Here is a 21,202-nt window from a genome sequence, read left to right on the forward strand (position 1 = left end):
ATACCAAGGAGTTTAGTGAAAGCAAACACYGTGGGTTTGCTGGACTTAAACCTAATAAAGTAGAAAGTTAATAGTCAAGTACAGAGAGTTTTCTGTTTTAGAAAAAAAAAAACAACAACAGCAATGACAATACAAGAGTGCAAATCAACAGGGTTTTAGAATGTTGAATTTAAGAGAGTGAAGGTGAAGTGAAGCCTACTAAGCTCCAAATTTTAGTCTCTCAGACATCTCATGACTTACAGAGAACCCAAACCTCTCTGGCACTCAGGTCAGAATAGCTTCTGCTGGAGTGTATAATTCTCATGATTTCTTTCATTTATTAATTGTATTTACTTATATCAGTTTGAAATCTTCTGGCACCCATAGAAGTTGCTGTGCTTTGTCCCATTTCAAGAAACAAAAGTGGTAGCAGAAAAATGTGGGGTGACATTGTTTCATCAGGGAGCTGATTTCGTTTCCCATTCCCAATCAGTCATCATTTGCAATTAAAAATGTGCATGCACCTCCACAGGTCTTGACTATGGGGCCATCTCCCCAGCACTCCTTGAGAACACACCAGAGTCTTCACTTAGATTGGATGTGATGATTTGCACTTTCATGTGCCCTGGGAAAATCTTATTGCAAGAAAAAAGCCATCTGCATCAGTTTTCTGAGCCTGATGTTTTTAAATCAAGTGGTTGTGTTTCAAGCTGAAAGAATTCCAAGGGACTAGAGAAGAGAAAGGACAGGAAAAACATACATGAACTTGGAGTAACCCTTTCCTCTCTGCCGTAGAAACTGCTTTCCACTGGAATGTTAAACTTGCTGATTAAATAGAAGGAATAAATAGGAAATATTAGTGTTCTATCTAAACAAGAAATTCTCTACCTRCAAGAGGAGGAATATTGTTGGGAAAAGTACAGAGAATTCATRCAGATTTAAATGGGGAAAGAATAGTGTTTGGGTTTTTTTTTTTTAAATCAGAAGCAAATCAACTAAACAAAAATGTCGTCACCAACAAAAAATGCTCTGTGGGTCACAGTGGAAGTGATGAGCCTTTGGTGAATTTACTGAAGTGTTAAAGGTCTGTTTGTGGCCTGTGGAAAGACAGAAGTGGCCAATAAAAGCTGTCCTGCTGGTGTTCAGAAGGGAATGACGATGATAAAAGGCTGAGGCAAATCAAGTTGTTAGAAAGGGAAAATGATCTATGCTGAAAGAAAAATAATCTAGAGAAYGCTATAAGGTTTACAGAGAAACCCAGTATATGAAAAAAAGGTGAAATAGATATTACAGTACTGGAGTATTTTCTTTACACAGCATGGATCTGAAAGCAATGGAARCAGACTGACTCCTCTTCTTTAGGAAGAAGAATCTGAACTGAAAGAAACTTGTGTCCCCTTCAGAACACAAATAAAGGGGAATAAGACTGTGYAAGACCAATGTAATTCATCTGAATGTAATTGCCCGCAAAGAGAAAGAGAATCCTCRAGAGATGCTGTAGGCACAAATCATGAACATGGGCAGGGAGTTTCCTTAGCACTAAATGCCCAGCTTGGTTTTGCTCAGGTCACAGCTCTTGCTTGACACAATTTGTGTGGTTTCTATTATCTTTTGCTTAAAAGAGAGTTTTTGTTATAATGTGATGGACTATCTCCTTCTCTTCCTTGTCAGTGCTTTAAGTAACTCAGAAATGACTGATTTAACAGCTTTGCAGAGAAGATTYACATAGACAAATTCTGCTCCTGTCCTGTAGTAACTTTGAATTTAGGTAGTGTTCAGAAAAACATCATTCATAAAAACAGCAGTAATGAATGCTGTAAARAAACCAAAGGGAGAAATGGTGATGTTCGCACTTTTTTTTTCCCCCCTTAAGCAAGCAGAAAGACTTTTTTTTTACCTACACAGTGCAAATGAGACAGCTGATGTGTCTGAATAAGCTTTGGGCTTCAGTAGATAACCCAAACAGAAATTAGCAATACATCAGAAGCTGTGCTGCAATTTGATTTATGGCAAAAGCAGTCTTCAAACAGATTTGAGTTTAGTGTGTGYTCCTGTCTTCTCATGAAATGGGATCTGAAAATTGAAAAACCATGTGTGATGACAGAGGAGGAAAGGGCTATTAATCAACACCCCTTTTGTTCATGTCTTCAAAGTCATTCTGCCACCTTTTTCATTTTTATCCCTTCCTAGGTTTACAGCTTAGCAGGCATTTGTAATCTAAAGTGAACTACAGTAGCAGAGTGGCTTGTTCAAGATCAAGTGCTTCTACTCCTAAATTATTTCCGTTCCAGAATATTGAATATTTCAAGACTAAGGATATTAGGGATATATAACCAATAGCCTTGTTTTAAAAAAGAAAAAAAGAAACAGAACTAAAAAAAGCAACCCATATGAATTGTTGTACTTTCTGCTACATCCCTTCTGAAAGGGATCCAGAAATATGTCATTCTTGAAATGACCTGATATTAGAAATTTTGGTGAACAAGCCACTCAAACAAAAAAAAATATATATATGAGTATATTGTTTCTTCATACATTGAAAGAGTAAGCTAAAGCAGGTATTGAGCCTGTATCAGCCGGTTAATACCTAGTGTAATTATAGTACAAAAGCTTTGGTTTTAGAAAGGATTTCTCTGCCAGATGTATTGTCTTAGCCTACACAAGAATAGAGGAGGGGTTTGCTAAAGCTCATGGTATTGTTTTGGCTATCTTCTGTAAATAGCACAGTATTGGCATTTATGTTGGATTTTCTGTGGGTTCAGTGTGGCTCAAATCTATCTTCTCTATGAATTAGCTTGCCACTTCACTTTCAGCAGGGAATGCATTGTTTTGCCTGTAAAGTACTTGCCACTTTTCTGTAGGAGAGAGGCTGATCACCATTACATTAATGGAGAAACAATTTTTCATCTTTTCCCTGGAAGRTGATATGAAAAATGAGAGAGGACTGTAACAGCACAAAGATTAACAGGTCTACAAACTAGGTATTTYTTGCAAAGCTACCAATGCCTTGACCCTGGTGTTGGGTGGAGAGCTGCATCTTTGCAGCAGAAGCATCATCCTGCACTGTCTGATGTCTCAGTCATTGCTTGGTCGTTTGATTCTGAGTTTCCATTCCGGTCTTAATTTCAGTCTTTAATTTATAGCAAGGTTGCACTGAAGCCAGGGCACCAAGTAAACACTCCAAGTTTCTTTTGCCTGTGGTTACAAACAAAAGGCTATGGAAATGTGGGYTTTTTTATAATGTACTTGAAAAAGAGAGATACGTCCTCTTGACATGAATAACTGCTCCCATAAACACATGTTGCTGGAGCTTTTATGTAACCAAGGTACATTTATCAATAGAGGGGAAAGAAAAGCAGAGGACTGTTTGTTTCTTCACTATCCTTGCAGCAGTATCATTTGTGCCTTTCATTTTTGTAAATGCATTTTTCAAACTACATAAAAGCTTATGTCTATTGTACAACTCTAAAACCCTGAGTACACATGGAAGTGTGTAGTGTATTTCTGAAAATGTCAGGGTTTTATTTGTGTCATACTTCTATWAGGAGGATGTGAACATGACCTTTGGAGTGCTTCAGATTGGCAGAATCCGCTGATCTAGACTAGTGTTTAATTTCAATTTAGGAAAGCATTTTGCTTATACACTACTCTAAACTTTTACACATCTTGTATTGAATRTATGTTCTTGTTTAACACATTAGTAATGATCTATTGCACTCACTGTGAAATTTTTTTAGTAGGGATGTCATYTTTTCCTGCCTCTGTTCATACGTTGATGTTCTTGGCTTCAGCTTTTGTATCCAAAACAAAATAATGCCTTCACAGGTTGTATATTCTTTTGCCTAASTTCTTCAACATGTTGAAGTTTTCTCACTACCTCTACAAGTTAGCCAAAACCATTCTGTGTTATTTCACAGACATTTCATAAAGTAGGTAGGWCTTATTTGGTAACTTGTTGGGGGAGAAGGGGAAAAGGAGTGCTTTTTAGTCTGTTCCTATAAGGAGGCAGGTATAGACCGGACAATGATGTTAGGCAAACGTTGTTGCCTTCTTGTATTTCAAGTTAATTTACTTGGCACTGAAAGATGGTCCTCTAAATGATTTTGGYATTCTTTCCCCAGGTYCTGTCAGTGGATGGACATCAAACAGTATTAAATCACCTGGAACAACTGCCCCAAGTGAAAAAGCTGCAACAGCCCCTCAGCTAAACGAGCAAGACACGTTGGTTCAGAGGGCGGAGCATATTCCAGCGGGGAAGCGCACTCCCATGTGTGCCCATTGTAACCAAGTCATTAGGTTTGTATCTGCTTGCTGGGGACACTCCTAGGGGGTACAAGACTGGCTGGATGAGCCAGTGGTGATGAATGGAGCTAAAYCCAGTGGGGGACTGGTCACCAGTGCTGCTCCCCAGGCTCAGGATTGGAGCATGTCCTGTTTAATGTTGAGGTGCTGGAGCATGTCCAGAGTATGTGTGGAGCTATTGAAGGGTCTGGAACACAAAAGTGTTGAGGAGCAACTGARGGAGCTGGGCTGTTCAGCCCGGAGAAAAGGAGGCTCAGGGAGAGCCTTATTGCTCTCTACAGCTGCCTGAAAGGAGGCTGTAGTGAAGTGGAGGTTGGTTCAAAGGAGCCAGCAGGTTTACCTAGAGGCAACAGTACTTTCTTTTGTCATTATGGAAATAATGTTCCTCCACTGATAGGACGTAGCCTCAAAATGCAATCGAGAGGTCTAGGTTGGATGTTAGGAAAAAAAAAAAATCACCGTAAGGGTTGTCCAGCACTGGAACAGGCTGCCCAGGGAAGTCTTGGAGTTACCATCCTGGAGGTATTTAAGACATGTAGATGTGACACTTATGGACATGGCTTAGTGGTAGATTTGGCAGTGCTRSRTGAGCAGTTGGAYTTTATGATTTTATAGGTCTATTTCCAACCTAAATGATTCTATGATTCTGTTCATCCTGCAGGCTCTCTCACAGCAGGGCTTTGTTTTGCTTTCTTGGGTTTTGATTCTTTGGTCACAAGTGGTTTAAGGCTTCCTTTCAGTAATGCAGAACACYGTTTTTTGCGTGATTTATCTAACAAAACTGAGAATGAGACTACTTTGGAGGAAAACGGTTGGGAACTGCTAACAGGCACAGTCCATTTTACAGAGAACCAGAAACCTGGATGGAATAGAGTAAATTTTAAAATAAAGAAAAGTAAGCAAGTTAGTTTTYATTTATACACCCATTCCAGTAGAACTGGGAGTATTAGCTAGTTGGAAACCAATCAGAGAGTATAGTCTTGTAAAGTCACAATTGTTGGTTTCTAAACCATGATTTCTAATGGAGAAGAAAAATAACAGGCTCCATCCATAGAAGAAAAGCCAGGACTGATGTTTTAACAATTGCTGGGACAGGATTGAAAGTTATTTCTTGCACTCCTGGATTTCAAGCTCTTAAATGAGCTCTCTGGCCTTTGGGCATTATGATAGCTATTGTACTTGACTTGTATGACATGGGTAGACAACATTAGGCAACACAAACATGAGTTTGCCAAATGAGATTAAGTTAAATAAGTTCTGCTGATCCATAAGATATCCTATTGTAAGTCAGAATTTTGTTTGGAGGAAGAATTGAATCTGGGTTGCATTGTTCAGTCAGTGATTTCTGACAATTAGTCACAATTGTCTCATCCAGGGAATTGTAATTGCTTTTATGGCCAGTGTGCAAATCATGTTCATTTTCATCCATCTTGCGTTTTATTTCTTCCCTAAAATAGAAATCTCTTAGGATTAATGGAAACTGTGTATACTTTAARAGTGTTTTCTTCTTGCTTATTCAGTCATTTGTATTGTTGAAGTACAAGGGAAAGGAATTATTTTGTAATCGTATTTTTTATTTGTTTATCTATGTCCCGTGTTTTCAGTGGATAAAATAAGAGAGCCTGCATTATGTTTCACCATGATTAAAGAAGTGATTTTTTTGATTAGAAAACCTAAGCTATGAAAAATGAGGAACTCTACAAATTGTATAATTTGTAGAATATAACAGTATAACAGAAAATCAGCCTTTCCACCATGTGTTTTTGTAGCCTCTTGAGCCCTAGCTTGGCTTGTTCATCAGAACCAGCTAATGCAAATCACTTGATCTTTACAGGTCAGCTGAGTCCAGCTTGTTTGCTTCCATGAGATTTCTRTTCTGATAGCTCACTACCAGTTCAGTTTGCACTAGGTGAATTTTAGAATTCTTTACTAATGGATCTGTGATGTTTTAGAAAAGTTGTTCCTACTTTCACTGTATGTGCCAAGAAAATAAAAATATATGAGCCTAACCCTCTTGAAGCAATAGAAAATAGTTACACAAATTCCCAACACAGGTGYACCTGTGCATCTTAATCCAGGGGTTTTTGCTTCATTACAAAATGAAAGATAAAGATAAAAAAAAGGTGTACATATTTTTGGGATGAGACTCATCTGATTCCTTGAACAGGTTGGCCTTTATAATAATTCTGTCTGTCTTTAGTGTTCTGTTCATTTTGTTCCCTTTGGGCTTTGGATTTGTGTCTAGTAAATAACATGCAAGAAACCATTCACTTTCCTTTTTGTTACTGTTACTTTAGTTTAAAACCAAACACAAAGTGCACTGTATGCTGCACCTTTCATACAAGRCATTCACTGGCTTTTGCAGCAGCTGGGGTTTATCACAGTGTGCTGATGCTCTGTGCTGTGGGATCTCACTGCTGAGCACTTCCCCTCTTCTCTCGGTCCTTAAATCACTTTCTGCTACTCCCCACATCCCCTTTTTGATCATCACTAAAACAAGAGATCAGCTGCTGCCCTCTGAGTAGGGCACTCYATTGGTCTGTGGAGCAGCATTTACTCCTGGGAGAATAGCTGAGGAGAAGCTGCAGAGCCCCACTTGACTGTACTTAAGCCATTGTCACCTATTGTAAGTGACACCTTTTCATGAATAGTAATTGGTACCCACCTTTAACTTCTTTGTAATTTGCTGGTGGTGTGTAAATCCTTATATTTCTTCATATGTTAAATGCCTACTCAATTATTTAAAAGCAAGTGTTCCGAGATGAGTTGATGTGCATTAATCAATGCCAAATATGCCTGATGTTCACAGCACACAGTGAATTTGGAAGATTGCAACGGCATTTTAAATTCAAGTTTTAGCATAATTACACTTCATGCCCTCAGTGGTAGTTCTACCTATGAAAAGGTAGGAGGAGGATCAAGTGACATTGCATTGTACATCTGTTTTGAAGCCAAAATGCATTCTGGACTTGGTTACTTTACACTCAGGCATAGAATAACCATGGCTGGTTGAGCCAAAACCTTTCTTTGAGACACCTTATAACTTTTTAATATATCTTCAATTATTCACACAGTGATTGTCTGAAGGTTCCAGTTTTTTCSAAAGCTTCATTAAGTAAGCTTTTCTTTCCATGTCTAAAAGAATCAAAGCTGGAGGCAAACTAAATTTCTCTTGATCGACTTGCTGTGACGGTCTGACAGACTTCTGGCATTTCCTGATGAAGACTTCTGGTTCCCAGGCAGCCTTACCAAGTTCTGCACTGCAGAGTTGGCTCTTCCTTTGAAGTCAAAATGTGTTTTCCCTGGATCAACATTGAGAACGTACTCTTTGGCATGTCCGCTGTGAATGATGAATTGGCTTTGTCACCTTTTAATAAACCTTAATTGTTTTTAGAGGCAAAAGGGAAAAAGTACAAATGGTGCTTCCCTTTAGCACCTCCTATACACAAATTGTATACTGTRGCATTTTCAGATGAGGAAAAGAAACTTCCAAGAATGTAGAACTGCTGTATGGGATGTAGACACTGTAAAGAGATTGGTCTTCCTAGCAGATGTGGAAATCCATTTTGATCTCTCTACCACTAAATTTCAGTTCTGGCTTACTATCATAATACAAGCCACATGAGAAACTAGATTATTGGCATACTAATGTAACACATCATGACCATACTGATATAGTTATATTCAGTTATGTGTGTTTAGTCACTGAAATTGTACTTACATTCCCTGTATGTTGCTTACATCTCCTTTCAGTTTGCTTCAATATCATTGTTACACATAGAACCCAGATGTTCGAGCTGACAACTAAAATTATATACCTGATGATCCTTTGGGGCATAAGATTCTGCAAATACTCTTGTAAATCAASCAGAATCTATTTCCAAACAAATAATAAACAAATGACTAGTTTATTTTCATCTCTGAGTTCCGTTCACGTGTTCTAGGTGGTGATGCCAGAWATTTGATCAGAAATGCTCAGCATGTCGAAATAGCCAGGGGCAGAGGCATGTTCATGGCCAAGTGTTGCCAGTTGGGTCATCCCATATCCCATTTGGACAGGAGGAACATGGTTTTTTAGTGCTACTTTTACAAATATGTTCTAGTTGACAGAGGCATGTGGGATTTTAAATGGTTTTCTTTTCAAATGAGGAAGGAAGGAAGGAAGGAAGGAAGGAAGGAAGGAAGGAAGGAAGGAAGGAAGGAAGGAAGGAAGGAAGGAAGGAAGGAAGGAAGGAAGGAAGGAGGAAGGAAGGAAGGAAGGAAGGAAGGATCTACAGCCTACTTCCTAGCATTGCATCCCTCTAGCTGTTTCTGTCACACTGCATGAGTGTGGGCATGTGGCCCCCTTACTCTAATTGTGACTTAAAAGTATTTTTCAAATTAATAGAGGAAATAAATACCTTTCATTACTGTATGCTATCATCTTGATGGCAAAATTATGCAGACACTGGGAACGCCTCCAAGTTCTGAATATCATGTTTTAGTATATTTTACATGGCAGGTCTCCTTTTTTTTTTCCTTCCACATACTCTGGGGCAGCTTTTAAGTTGCAGGTATCATTAAGCTGCAGTATCAGCTTGACATGTTTAAACTGCGGCCTGATTGAAAGTAAAATTGTATTTAGAAAGTGTTTTTCTGGACATGTGTGCACAGGGAGCCAGTCCACTAATGGAACACCTCATAGACATTGTGCAGGGCACAGCCCCAGCTGTCTGGGGGCTTTGGGAAAGGAACTCTGTAGGTGCACTCTTGAGCTGTTCCCTGTCCGTCTGGATTCCTGCACACTGTCCTGAATGGTTGACCTCAACATGTCAGGACTGTAAACTCTGGAGAGCTAAATGCAGCAGATGTAAAAATTCCTTCTCCTTCTGTTGCTAGCATGCTTGCTTCCCCCTGCAGAGCAAACAGCCTGTTATTTCGGTGCAGATGGCCAGAAACTCAATCCTACCTGGAGCTGGGAGAGCGTCTTTAGTGTCAGTCCCGTGTTAATGAATCTGTTAAATTAGCCTGTGCTGACATGGCGCTCTGAGAGCACTTTGTTGTACATAAGGGCTTGTATTGTTTGATCAGTACATAACTGAAAGGGCATTGATGTAAAAAGGTGCTTGTAGAGCAGTGGGAGGGTATCGGGTTAGGTCAGTGTTTGCACTGCTCAGGCATCTGCAGGGAGCGGGGCAGGAGAGCTGTGCTCAGCCCCAGCTCCTTCCTTGAAGAGCTAAAAACTTCTTTTCAGGAGCCCTTTTGCACTGCATTCCCTCCAATAATCAGAGGTGAACTTCAGCACCATATTTAATGTAGTTCTAAAGTAAAATTTCTGAAATGTAGCAAAGTGAAAAGAATAATTTTGTGAGTGGGCATTTCTATGAGACAGTTCAATGGAGACAGATACAGTCAGCACTTGGAGCTTTCTCAGAGCCTGTAGGAGGAAAGAGAGATAGAGCAGTTGGAGTAGTGTATGTGTGTGAGCAGTGTGGTAATGGCACGGAGCTATTGCAGATACGTCTATTAATAACTTTTGCAGGAGCCAGCCCAGGTGCTTTGCTAATAATATCTCTTCTTTCTAATCAGAGGACCTTTCTTGGTGGCTTTGGGAAAGTCATGGCATCCTGAGGAGTTTAATTGYGCCCACTGCAAAACCTCCATGGCTTACATTGGATTTGTGGAAGAGAAAGGGATGCTGTACTGTGAGGTCTGCTATGAGAAGTTCTTTGCCCCTGAGTGTTCAAAGTGCCAAAGGAAGATCCTTGGGGTAAGTGACCACCAAGAGGCCTGGTTTTTGGTGGGAACAATAATTTCAGCGTTCAGTGCTTCTGTGCAGTGAAATTCCATTTTATMTGGCCCAGTCTGCATTCTTCCAAACATACTCTTGACATACCTTTTTAACTCCCGTCACATACAAAATATGACTTTGGTTCTTCTAATGTAGAATCTTTTCAATCTCTTTGAGAAAAGGTGCTCTAGTCTCCTTGCTCTTCCAAGTTCAGCTTCTGTTTTCATTAAGCTGTTCTGTAGCTGTTGCAATTAACCGAATTTTCTTGAGCAAAATGGTTTCAATTGGCAGCTTTTTTACAGAACGGAAGTGGGGAAGTGGGGAAGGGGACTAAAAAGACATAATCCGCTAAGCAACACACTGCTGGCTAGATATGAAGTACTGAAACATTCCTGGTGTTAGTGTGGGTCCTACTCGGCACTGATATTGCTCATTTGAGCCCGCCAGCAGTTCGGCTGTTCACTGCAGACAGCAATGTGTCTGCATTCTTGTGTAACTGGGGTCATGCTGGGCTCTGGCATTCTCATGTTGTATGTGGCACTATAGCATCTTCCAAAACAACACAGAGCACTCGTAATTTTCTGTGTGATGTCTTCTGATCAAATCTGATTAACACACAGACTTCAGGAGAAGGCAGAGTTGCTGCTTTTCTTGTTTCAGGGGACCATTGTAGGTGMGATCCTAATTAAAATTCAAAAGTTGAACAAATGAGTTGTTAAGTCTGTCCAACTCTGTGTTGAACCTTCCAAAAACCCYGAAGGATTGCTCATGAAAAATAAGGAGATGTACCATAAATAAAGCACCTCATTAAGTTAAACATCGCAGAACTTATGTGCACAACCCATTTTCAAAGTAGCAGTAGGAAACGAAGTATTCTTGAAATGAATCGAGTGTGGAGGTATGGCTACCACAATGTAGTCATCACATCGAAATAATGTGTTCCTAACACTTTTTCTAATCCCCACAGGAAGTAATAAATGCTTTGAAACAAACTTGGCACGTTTCCTGCTTCGTGTGTGTGGCCTGTCATAACCCCATCCGCAATAATGTCTTTCACTTAGAAGATGGTGATCCCTACTGTGAGACGGGTAAGGAGCAACACAACCAAAGTTTACTGCAGCTGTGCAGGAAAGCAGAGTTCAGTAAGGTTGGGGAAAAAAAAATTCCTTTTCCTCAAGCTTCACATTTGAAGTGCMCCAGAAATTTAATGTAACTTTGATATGTCAATTCAAAGCACCAACAGCTGCTGTAAACACTAAGTTTGCAGCAGGGAGAAGTTGGTGATGATTTTTTCATCGCCTTCAGCAGCAGCAGGTTGCTTGTCACTGATTTTACCTATTTCTGTTAAGCCTCAGCCGTAGTATCAGTGATATATCAAAGTGTTAGTTTTAGGGAAACTTTCTGGTTGGCTTTAAAATAATCTGAAGTTTATGTAAATCTGCTTATTTACTAAACAGAAACAGATGCTAGTGGAGTAATGTGTTTTTCTCTGAATAGCCTTACTCACAGCTTGAGGGACTTCCAAGAGTGAGCAGTCTGTCCAGGTAGCTTTTTACAGGATCAGGGATAACATCTGTTGAAAACYCGTGGGGATAAAAGAACAGTCGGGGCAAAATACAGTGATACAATTACAGCACTCAAAAGCCTGRTGAGCAATATTACATGGACAACGTGGCTTAGAAGTTCAGAACATTTCTGGTTCAGTTTTTTAGCTCTTGCAGCTAATCATAACATTTTTAATAGAACCATAGAATAGTTTGSRTTGGAARGGACCTTGGAGATYTCTAGTTCCAGCCCCACTGCCATGGGCAGGGACACCTTCCACCAGATCATGTTGCTCAAAGCYCCATCCAACTGGCCTTGAACACTTCAAGGAATGGGGAATCCACAGCTGCTCTGGGCAACCTGTTCCAATGCCTYGRCACCCTCACAGTAAWAAAAATGTTATCCTACTATCCACTGTAAATGTACTCTCTTTCAGTTTAAAGCCATTCCCCCTTGTCYGTCACTACATGCCCTTYTAAAAAGTCCCTCYCCAGCTTTCCTKTAGGCCCCCTTCAGGTACTGGAAGGTGCTGTGAGGTCTGCCTGGTGCCTTSTCTTCTCTAGGAACAGCCACAACTCTCTCAGCCTTTCCTCAAACGATAGCTGCTCCAGCCCTCTGAGCATTCTTGTGACCTTCTCTGGATATGCTCCAGCAGGTCCACATCCATCCCATCTTGGGAGCCCCACAGCTGGCTGCAGGACTTCTGGTGGGTCTCAGGAGGGCAGAGKAGATGGTTCAGTATCCCCTCCTCCCCTGCTGGCCACTCCTCTTGTGGTGTAGCCCAGGGTWCAGTTGGCTTTCTGGTCTGTGACCTCTTTGAAGCTAAGATTTCCTTCTGAACTGATCCCACAACTGTTCACAGTGGGTGCCATGGAGAGTGCTGGTTRCTGTAGGCATGAGAGAAGTAGGCCAATTTATCCAAAATTTTTCTTGTCAGAGCTGCTTTAATGAGGTGTTGGCAGATAGAAAAGGATAGAAAAGGCTAGGTTATTGCTAGCTTGGTGACACAAGCAGGGTAGGGTGTTGCTCCTATTGAATTTGTGAGCAGCAGAGGAAACGGATATACCAGCAGCATCCAGCAGTGTGACAGCACGGTGAAATTCCATCCTGAAGCAATGTGAAKCCCCCAATCTTGGAACCATTTGATGATTCGAAAATAGTACTGGAGGAATCAATAACTCCCCTTTGGGTGGAAAGCTCGTGACAGGGTTTGTTCTGTTAAGGTTCAATTTTYGTTCCTGCCACCAAATGACCCACGAGCCGTGCGGTGCATTGATTTGTGCTACTGTTACAGCTCCCATGCAAAATGTGCCTTTTCCTRTACTGTGAGCAGGAAAAACTGTGATAAGATGTCAAGTATACTACACTTCTTGCAAAGTTTATTTCTGAGACCAAAAGTTGCTAGTGCAAGTTAATGCAGACACAATCTGTGAGCTGTTATTGGCAGTGATACTTTGTAATGGCTCTGGCTCACTAACGAGATGTTAATTTGAGTTATATTAATTTTTCAAAGACTTTCAGTCCAGCTGGAATTATGAGTCTGTGACTAATTTTAAAGAAATAAGGAGTAAATGTCATTGCCAACTTTCCTTCTTTCTAGTGTAAAGGAGAGTTCTAATTTTAAACCTGTATTTGAAATTATAACAGCATCAGCTATTAGTATTAAAGGGGGTTTAATCTGCAGAATGTTCTGGGTTTAGATGTTGAAGCTAAAATTAAATTAGAAGTCCAGATATCTACCACTTTGAACTTTTTTTAAGTGCAGCATTAGTAACCTARTTTTGAAAATGCTGTGTGCAGGAAGCACTGATATGTGACTGTGTGAGAAGTCTGCCTTGGAAGGCTTCTGTGGTATCGCAATTCAAGCATGCAAAAGCAAAAGAAAGCTGATGCCCTTCGTTCTGCCTTATCTACTGCCCTTGCTTCAGAAGAAAAGCCAATAAACTTATCAACACAACCACAGGCCAACTAACAAAAGGTTTTAACTGCTGGCACCAGGAAAATATCAGTAAGATTCTGTATGACCACAAATGCAAAGAGCTGAAAGAGTATGGTCGTGAGACCATGTCCTTCAGGGGTTTTGCACAGATCTGTCCTACCATTTGATCTTTTTATTGTCTTTCTTCTTAAACACATACAAATTTATTCCAATAGCATGGATTAATGAAGGTGGTCAGTCTTGCCACTGGCAGCCATGGAGGGCTTTGTTTTTTCAGAGCAGTTGTGTTCCCCATCCTAYGGAGATGTCTCCTATGATGATTCATTTTAGTGGAGGTCATCACACAAAACACTCTCTTGCTAAACCAAACCAGGACTTTCCTCTTGGGCTTGACAAATCTGATGATCCTCTGTGGGCTCTACTGCAGTAAGCATTAGAGCTTCAGCAGATCTGTATAGTCTAGGTGAGAAACAAAATCCACTTCTGCCCCTCTTCCCACCCYTTACAATTCTCCTTTRTAAASCACCCCTGGCATCTAATTTCCCTGYCAGAGGCAGAGGGTTACCATGGTGGTAACACTTTATTACTGGTAGATGGARTCCAAAGCTTCATTATGGCTGTCACTTTGACTGCATTTTCATCTTATGAAKACATAATGTTGCATGATGTGTTTGCCATGGTAGTGTGCTGGTCCCAGATTATCTCATGTTATAGCATTAACGCCATTGTTGTTTCTGCAGGAAAAAATGTTTGGCTCCTAGAATGGGGTGCTTGAGAGTTGAAATAATTGTAAAAGAGCAGACAACTTGGGATGGGRAATGTGAACAGTTCAATGCCATTTGTTTTAGTCCCTGCTCTCTGAGATTGCTGGAGGAGCTTCTTGTTCTTCATAGTGATGAAAGGAAAGGGTTTTGCTTCTTTAGGGGTTTTATTCTGTTGTTTTGGTATTTTTTAAAAACTATGCAATAAACTCCAGTGACTAGAAAGGTATTCTGACTTGATCCAAATTTGTAGACTAATTAGGACAGAAGCCTAATGATTACATGGTTTTGAGTAGTGCAGTCTGGGGCAAATATTGTGCCAGAACTTGGGTAGTAGTTCATTACTGTCTGAGGAGCTCTGTAGCGTGAGCAGTTGGGGTGTGCTTTCAAAGCAGAGATGGAGAGAGTGTAAGGAACTTGTAGAGTTCACGTGGGTGCTCTGCGAGGAGTGCATTTCCCCTCTCAAACACTGTTGATCTCAAGGAAATGAAACACCAGGAAGATGGAAGCATTGCTCACTTGAAAGGATGAGGAAGGGGATGAGAAGTGAATTAGCAAGGTCAACATCCCAGTCTTTCGATCTAGGAGCTTAGTCTTACAAACCTCAACAAGTCCAAACCTATTGCCAATAAAAGAAAAGAGCAAAGCTCTCAAAGGGTCAGTCTTGCTTTTCTGCATATGCTTTAAAAGCTGTTTGTGTCTCTTTGCAGATTACTATGCCCTCTTTGGTACGATGTGCCAYGGCTGTGAGTTCCCCATTGAAGCTGGAGACAGGTTTCTTGAAGCCCTGGGCCACACTTGGCATGACACCTGCTTTGTATGCTCCGTAAGTAAAGCTGCTCTGCCTTTAAACAAACCCTGGCAGCAGTGCTTGTGCTAACCTGACCCATATGGGAGTTAACAGCTCTAACCTCTGTCAATCCCCTGAGCCCAAACAAAAAGTGCTTTCCCAGTTATTTGGAAGGTCTGTTGCTATTGTTAGCCTTTGGCACAGGCATGAGGGATGGCGTCCTGGATTGCAGCCCTGTGTCCCCACATTTAACCCTCGAWGTTTGCTTCCTCAGAGCAAGTGTTGAAGGGGATAAGGGAATGAGCACAGCAGCAAGGCTGCTTTTGGCATAAGGACCCTGTAGCCAAGGTGTTGCCTGCTAATATTGTGCGATCACAAAACAAAAAAAAGAAGCCCCCATCTTAATTATTGGGCCTTTTTTTTTTAAATTCCGACTCTAACTCTGCTCCCAGTTAAACATCTGTTGTCTTAAAAAAGGTAATGCTCATACCAATCACTAGTATTACTTAAAATGAATATCCCTAAAAAAAAAAAGGCAATTCTTACTCTTTGAATATAGTTGTGAATAGAACCATACCATGATTGGGCATTCTGACTGGTTATGGTGTAATTCATCCATCTGAATTGGGTGTTCTTTTCTCTTATATCCCATTTCAGGTATGTAATGACAGTTTGGAAGGCCAGACTTTCTTCTCTAAGAAGGACAAGCCACTGTGCAAGAAACACGCCCACTCTGTCAACATCTGAGGCTCGGAGCTCATCTTGTGTAGCAAATGTACTGAGCAGGAAGGTTAAAATGTCAATGTTCAATAATTGGTTAAAATTATTTATATACAATTTTTCTTAAATGGAAAAGAGATGTGGAAACTTTCAGAAGGGATTGTACACTAATTTTTCAGAGCGTTTATCATTTACAGTTTTGCTTCATAAAAAGAAAGGTATCAGGAATTGCACCCTAGCCAAACAATTCAACTGCCTTTATCTCTACACTTTGCACATTACTGTGTTAGTGTCATGATTTTATGGCCACATTTATATCTGTTTCAGGATGAGAAGTGAAGTACCTATGAAAGTAAATACCTGATTTTAGAAGTCTTGGTCTTGCTGCTATTCAACAAATAAAAGGAGATTGGATTCAGCAATCCAGATCACTTTATTTCAGTGATGTTTTTAAACTGTGTCCAGAAGTATTGCAGCTAAACTCTATTCAAAAGCACTCAAAGTAAAGATAAGATTACACAAAATACATAATTCAAAAATTATTTTTTTAAATCTGATATTTATATAGAGGAGGCCTCCTACACAATTACATATACCTGTGCCTTTGCAATTAAATTTAGGATGGGTTTGCAAAGCACAGAAATTTTTACAGAGCATTTAAGTGGCTATGCTGGTAAAAAAGAATAGTTTAGAAAATGCCACTTAAAACATAAATGGGATCCTTCTCTGTAAGTTATGTACTGCCAGAACACCAGCCAAAAACCTCTGCTCTTGAGGGTGTGTTTGATAGGATGAAAATGTCAGATCTAATCTTTAGGGAGCAGGGATTTCGAGTTTTCTGTTTGCAGTTCAGGTTTTAGGTAGCTTTAAGTGCCTTGGAAAGGGGAAATTGCGCTGAATCTGGAGGCAACAGTGTTTTGTATCCAGAGTGTGAGATTTTGGTGTTGAATGAGGGAAACTGCTGAAGTGCAGCTGAGGACATTGTTTTATTCTCAGTACATTCTTTATCATGTAGCTCATGAATATGTATATTGGTGGTGTGCCAGGTAGCGTACTGAAAACTTAACTTCCTCGCTCAGCTGTTATGATTTTTATTAGTTTATTTTTTCTCTTTTATTCCAGATGTAGGGAATGTATTGTTAAATAATATTACATTGGTTTCAGCAGCTCAGTATCTCTCAGATCTTGCAAGGGAGCAGAGAGACAATGCTGTCATTACGCATTTACTGCCAGCCAGATCAGCCAATTCTGTGGCTTGATAGGAATTTTGTGTCCACACAGAGAGTCAGTGTGAGACCAGTGCATCAGCTCAGTCCCCCTTGGCTTCAAATTAGAGCTTAACTGGTATGGAGCAACTGCAGGCAGCCAGGGAAGAGGTGGTGCATCTCTGYACAKGGTGAATTTTGCTTCAGCAGAATTGCACAACAGAGCAGGGGGCTCTCTCGGGATCAGAGCAGATTCCTGAAGGAAACTGAATTCACATGATACAACTGGGATGTCAGAGATGAATTGTTAGTCTTTAGTGCCCTTGCTAGTAGACATTAAAAATAACCATTTACTGGTTTTGTTGTTGTTGTGGGGTTTTTTACTGATTCAAAGGATAGTTTTATCCATAAAACCATGAATTAAAAAAAAAAAACAACCCACAAAAAATTGCTGTGGTTGAGTAAAGCAATCACAATGAGGAACATCAACAAMAGAGGAGGAAAGAGAACCAAAGTTGCTGTACCGAAATATGAAAAGATATTTGGCTTTTTATTAATTTAGTGAGGATTCCCAAAGTTGTTTTTCTTCAATACTACCATGTTTCATTTTTAACTTCCTATGGTACAGACGAAATTTGGTAAATTGGGTGAATGTTGGTAAATAAGAAGAAATTTGGTGGTACGGTATAAAGCTGTTTAAAATGTTTACACTCTTGTAGATGTACCCTTTTGTGAGTTTGGCTGAAAATCAGAAGGGTGGAAGCAGTCTGGGCAAGATATGGTAACATATAAGCCAGGTTGCTTTTAAAATTAAGTGGAATGTGGAGAAATGAGACCTGTGAACTAGGTTTCAGTGGAGCTTTGTTGCACATGCATGAGGAAAGAGGGAAAATGCACAGGAAAAGGCGTTCAGTAGTATCTGCAACTCAAACCTTGGAATTTTAACGTAGGATAAAAACTTCTCAGTTTGTCATTATCCTTAAAATCCAATTAAATTTTGYTTAGTTTCATAATTTTAATTGGAATTTTGTTTTTTAATCCATATGCTCTAGGGTTTGAAATTTTGCAGTTGTTAATGAATTTGAGGACAAAAGCCTGAAAGGCTCCAATAGAACTGCTTCATTTAGCTGCTTTGCTTTTTAATTTCTGCTTTTATCTATTTGTTTAAAATTTAAAAGGAAGCATAGAGTCACTGATAGATAATRAATATTTAATGGCTTTACCAAATTATATAAATCAACTAAAAGGAACATAATTTTTATCATTATTTTAATAAGTGAGATTTTAGTAGAGCACTTTATAATACTGCCATATATCTCACTGAATATTTATTACCTTTTTGTTGTTGTTGTTGTTTAGAACTATTTCATCCTGGTATTATTTTGTTTTATCTGTAAGCCTGCCTTTACCTCTAGAATCTTTTGGGGTCTGAGTGTGTGTGTTTAAATGTACTTCTCTCCACATGYACACGTATGCACGTGCATTGAGAGRCACACGTATAAATGTGTATTTGAATGCAGACTTGACATAGCAAAACCCAGCATTGTTCCATCATCATTTGGGGATTTTGTGAGATTCCCGACTGTTTTTCACACATACAGCATTCATGTTATGAGGAAATGTTACAGAGTCAGGAGAGATATAYTAGTAACCTAACTACTGTAGATTTTTGCATGCATTTTCAGTCAGTCACTATTTTTCATCCAAAACTGCCTGTGAGAGAATTTGGTTTAGCTCTTTTTGAAGGTAGRATGTCTTTATAAGTGAATAATTGATCCATGATGACAGCTTTGGTTTGTTGTAATGAAATAATTCAGGATTACATGTAAATATAAATGTTTAATATAACAATGCTTATAAACTTAAAAGCAGGAGTTGAGCTGTGGCTCAGTTTGTGTTGGTCTGTTAATTGTGTACCTGTTTCTTCACAGAGCTACTCACATCATCTAGCCATGTGAGCTGCTTTGCAAACATTGTTTTATGCTAAACTGCCAGCTGTTAAATCCTGATGATTTCTTTGCTTATGTTTAATAATCTTTGGCATTAAATTTTGGCTTTTCACGTTTGCAAAATTAATTATAATTTAAAAACATAACAAGCAAATAAACCCTACGCAAAACCTAAATTTTTCAGTCTTCAGTTATTTTGTGGTTGTTGGATGTTTTCCTGAACTGTAGTTAGTAAAGGAAAACCATGATTGTACACAGGAATGGGTAGCATTTGAGCTGCTCATTCTTCAGGTTTTATGGGTTTTTTTAGAATGTGACAATGTAAAACTTACATTGGCCAATTACTGTTTGTTTGCTATCCTTACTCCACTCTACTGCCCATCTAGAATACTTTGCACTGTTTGTTTAGAAGGGTTCAATATTTTTCCTAAATTRTCACTGTCCAGGGAAATAGTGCCTGCTTAGGCAAGCATTGTCTATACTGTACTCAGCCTTGGCATTCAGCAGTCTCTGTTTCCACTGAGGGACCCTTAAATGTGTGCTCTAACACGGCCAATTCCTTCATGATAACACCAGTCTGGTAAGAATCCCCTTAGCTGAGCATCTCTGAACCAGGCAAATGCGCTGTTGTTTTCTACCTTTATTTACACAGGCAAAAGAAAACACTGCACACAGCCCTATAAAATTTAGAGGCAACTTTACAGAAAGCTTGCCTCCCTTTCAGTGTTTAGGCTGTGAGCGAGACAAACCCAAGTCTATTTGCAAACAGTACATTAAGCTCCAGAAGCCAAATTTTTAAAGGCATGAAGTCTGCATTTGACATTTTAATGGCAAAGGTTTGGTTTCTATCAATCACAACGTCATGTAACTTTAAAATGCACCGACCAAAAAAAAAAAGAGATCTGTCATTCATTCATTAAGATGCTGTAATCCAGTGTAAGATTTATAGGCTTAAAACTCAATGGTGTGTTTTCACAATAAATCCACTTTCACTGCTCAGCACAGAACAAATCTCTCTGTCACTCAAAATATTTGCTGGTCAAAATGCCCTGTATGAGATCTTCAAAGAGTTTCTCACAAAATTGCATATAAATCCTTTTACCAGCAGAGGCTTAATTTAGGTTCACGTTTTACTTTCTTGGGACGTTGGTTAATATCTTGTGCTCAGACAAGATCTTGGTTATATCAGAAACACATAGGGCCTAATTTATTATTAGCAGTCTGGTGTTAATTAGGGGGAATTACCAGAAATAGTTTGCTTGATGGAAATTTATTATGGTATCACACTTTACTGATGGTGAAATAGGAGTCACTGAAAGAGTGCAGCTCCTTCTCATAACCAGCTAATTAATAAGGTGCCAAAATTCCTCTGAGAAGGGTTTGGTCCTAACTATGGGAACCTCACAGAGCAAATGGTTCCTTTGCAGTATTTAAAATTTAAAAGAGGAAAAGAGAGACGAGAAAAAGCTGCCCAGCAGAAGTCTCAAAAGTGGTATGGCTTTTTCWTGAATTTATGAAAGAAAATATTTAGCTGTGTTTCCAAGCTCATTAAAGAGTGGCTTTTCTCAGACAGAAAAACAACAGCTAATTTATAATCTTGTTTGGTATGCTTGAACTTGGTTTTCAGTTTTAGTTGGGCATACTGCACACTACAGCTTGTAATTTTATGAATTGGGCTTATAATGAGCTTTTATATTACTCTTTATTGCTTTGCTTAATGGTCTTTTTCATTATCTTTTGCCAGGAGAGTTGAGGTTGGCTTAAATAGGAAACTGAAAAATAGAGCAAATCTCTGATAAACCCCAATCTATTTTATGTATGGCAGTTTGGGGATAGAAAACCACTGTGTCATTAGAGATCTCGTGAAAGTTGTGTGAGAATGGCATGTTGTAATAAGATGGAGTGGAAGCAAAAACATCTCTAAAGAAATTTAAAATCACCATGCCAAAATTTACACATGGCTGATTTGGAAGAAAAAAATCCTGTTTTTTTTTAAAAATATATATTTAAGATGGTAGGGTAGGCAAGTTGTAATAAAGCRCTTTTGTATTTGCCCTGGAAATACCTTAAACTATTGAAAAATATCCAGGATTTTGGGTATGCTTTAAAAGGYTTCTCCTGTACTGTGAAACTAAGGATTGTGTCATTGTGCTCTGAGTAATATTCACACTTTCCATAGGATCACAGTTGTTTCCTTTTTGCTACTCCGGCCTTTACTTCACTTTTTCTTACTGCTGGGCAG

The 21,202-nt window shown here is 39.4% G+C and overlaps 1 protein-coding gene across 2 annotated transcripts in view; it reads left to right on the plus strand.

The window, feature by feature from the left end:
* Positions 1 to 17,481, plus strand: part of PDLIM5 (PDZ and LIM domain 5) — a 121,433-nt gene extending 103,952 nt beyond the window's left edge. For both annotated transcript variants that reach the window (XM_057366579.1, XM_057366577.1), the window contains 5 exons: positions 4,101 to 4,275; positions 9,850 to 10,030; positions 11,019 to 11,139; positions 15,007 to 15,122; positions 15,744 to 17,481. In XM_057366579.1, the coding sequence (XP_057222562.1) occupies positions 4,101 to 4,275; positions 9,850 to 10,030; positions 11,019 to 11,139; positions 15,007 to 15,122; positions 15,744 to 15,833 (683 nt within the window). In that variant the 3' untranslated portion in view covers positions 15,834 to 17,481. The remainder of the gene's footprint in view (positions 1 to 4,100; positions 4,276 to 9,849; positions 10,031 to 11,018; positions 11,140 to 15,006; positions 15,123 to 15,743) is intronic.
* The last annotated feature ends 3,721 nt before the right edge of the window (positions 17,482 to 21,202 follow it).

This window comes from Malurus melanocephalus, unplaced genomic scaffold (assembly GCF_030028575.1).
Source record: "Malurus melanocephalus ecotype Western Australia unplaced genomic scaffold, MMel_1.1 scaffold_68, whole genome shotgun sequence".
In the NCBI taxonomy this organism is placed as follows: Eukaryota; Metazoa; Chordata; class Aves; order Passeriformes; family Maluridae; genus Malurus; species Malurus melanocephalus.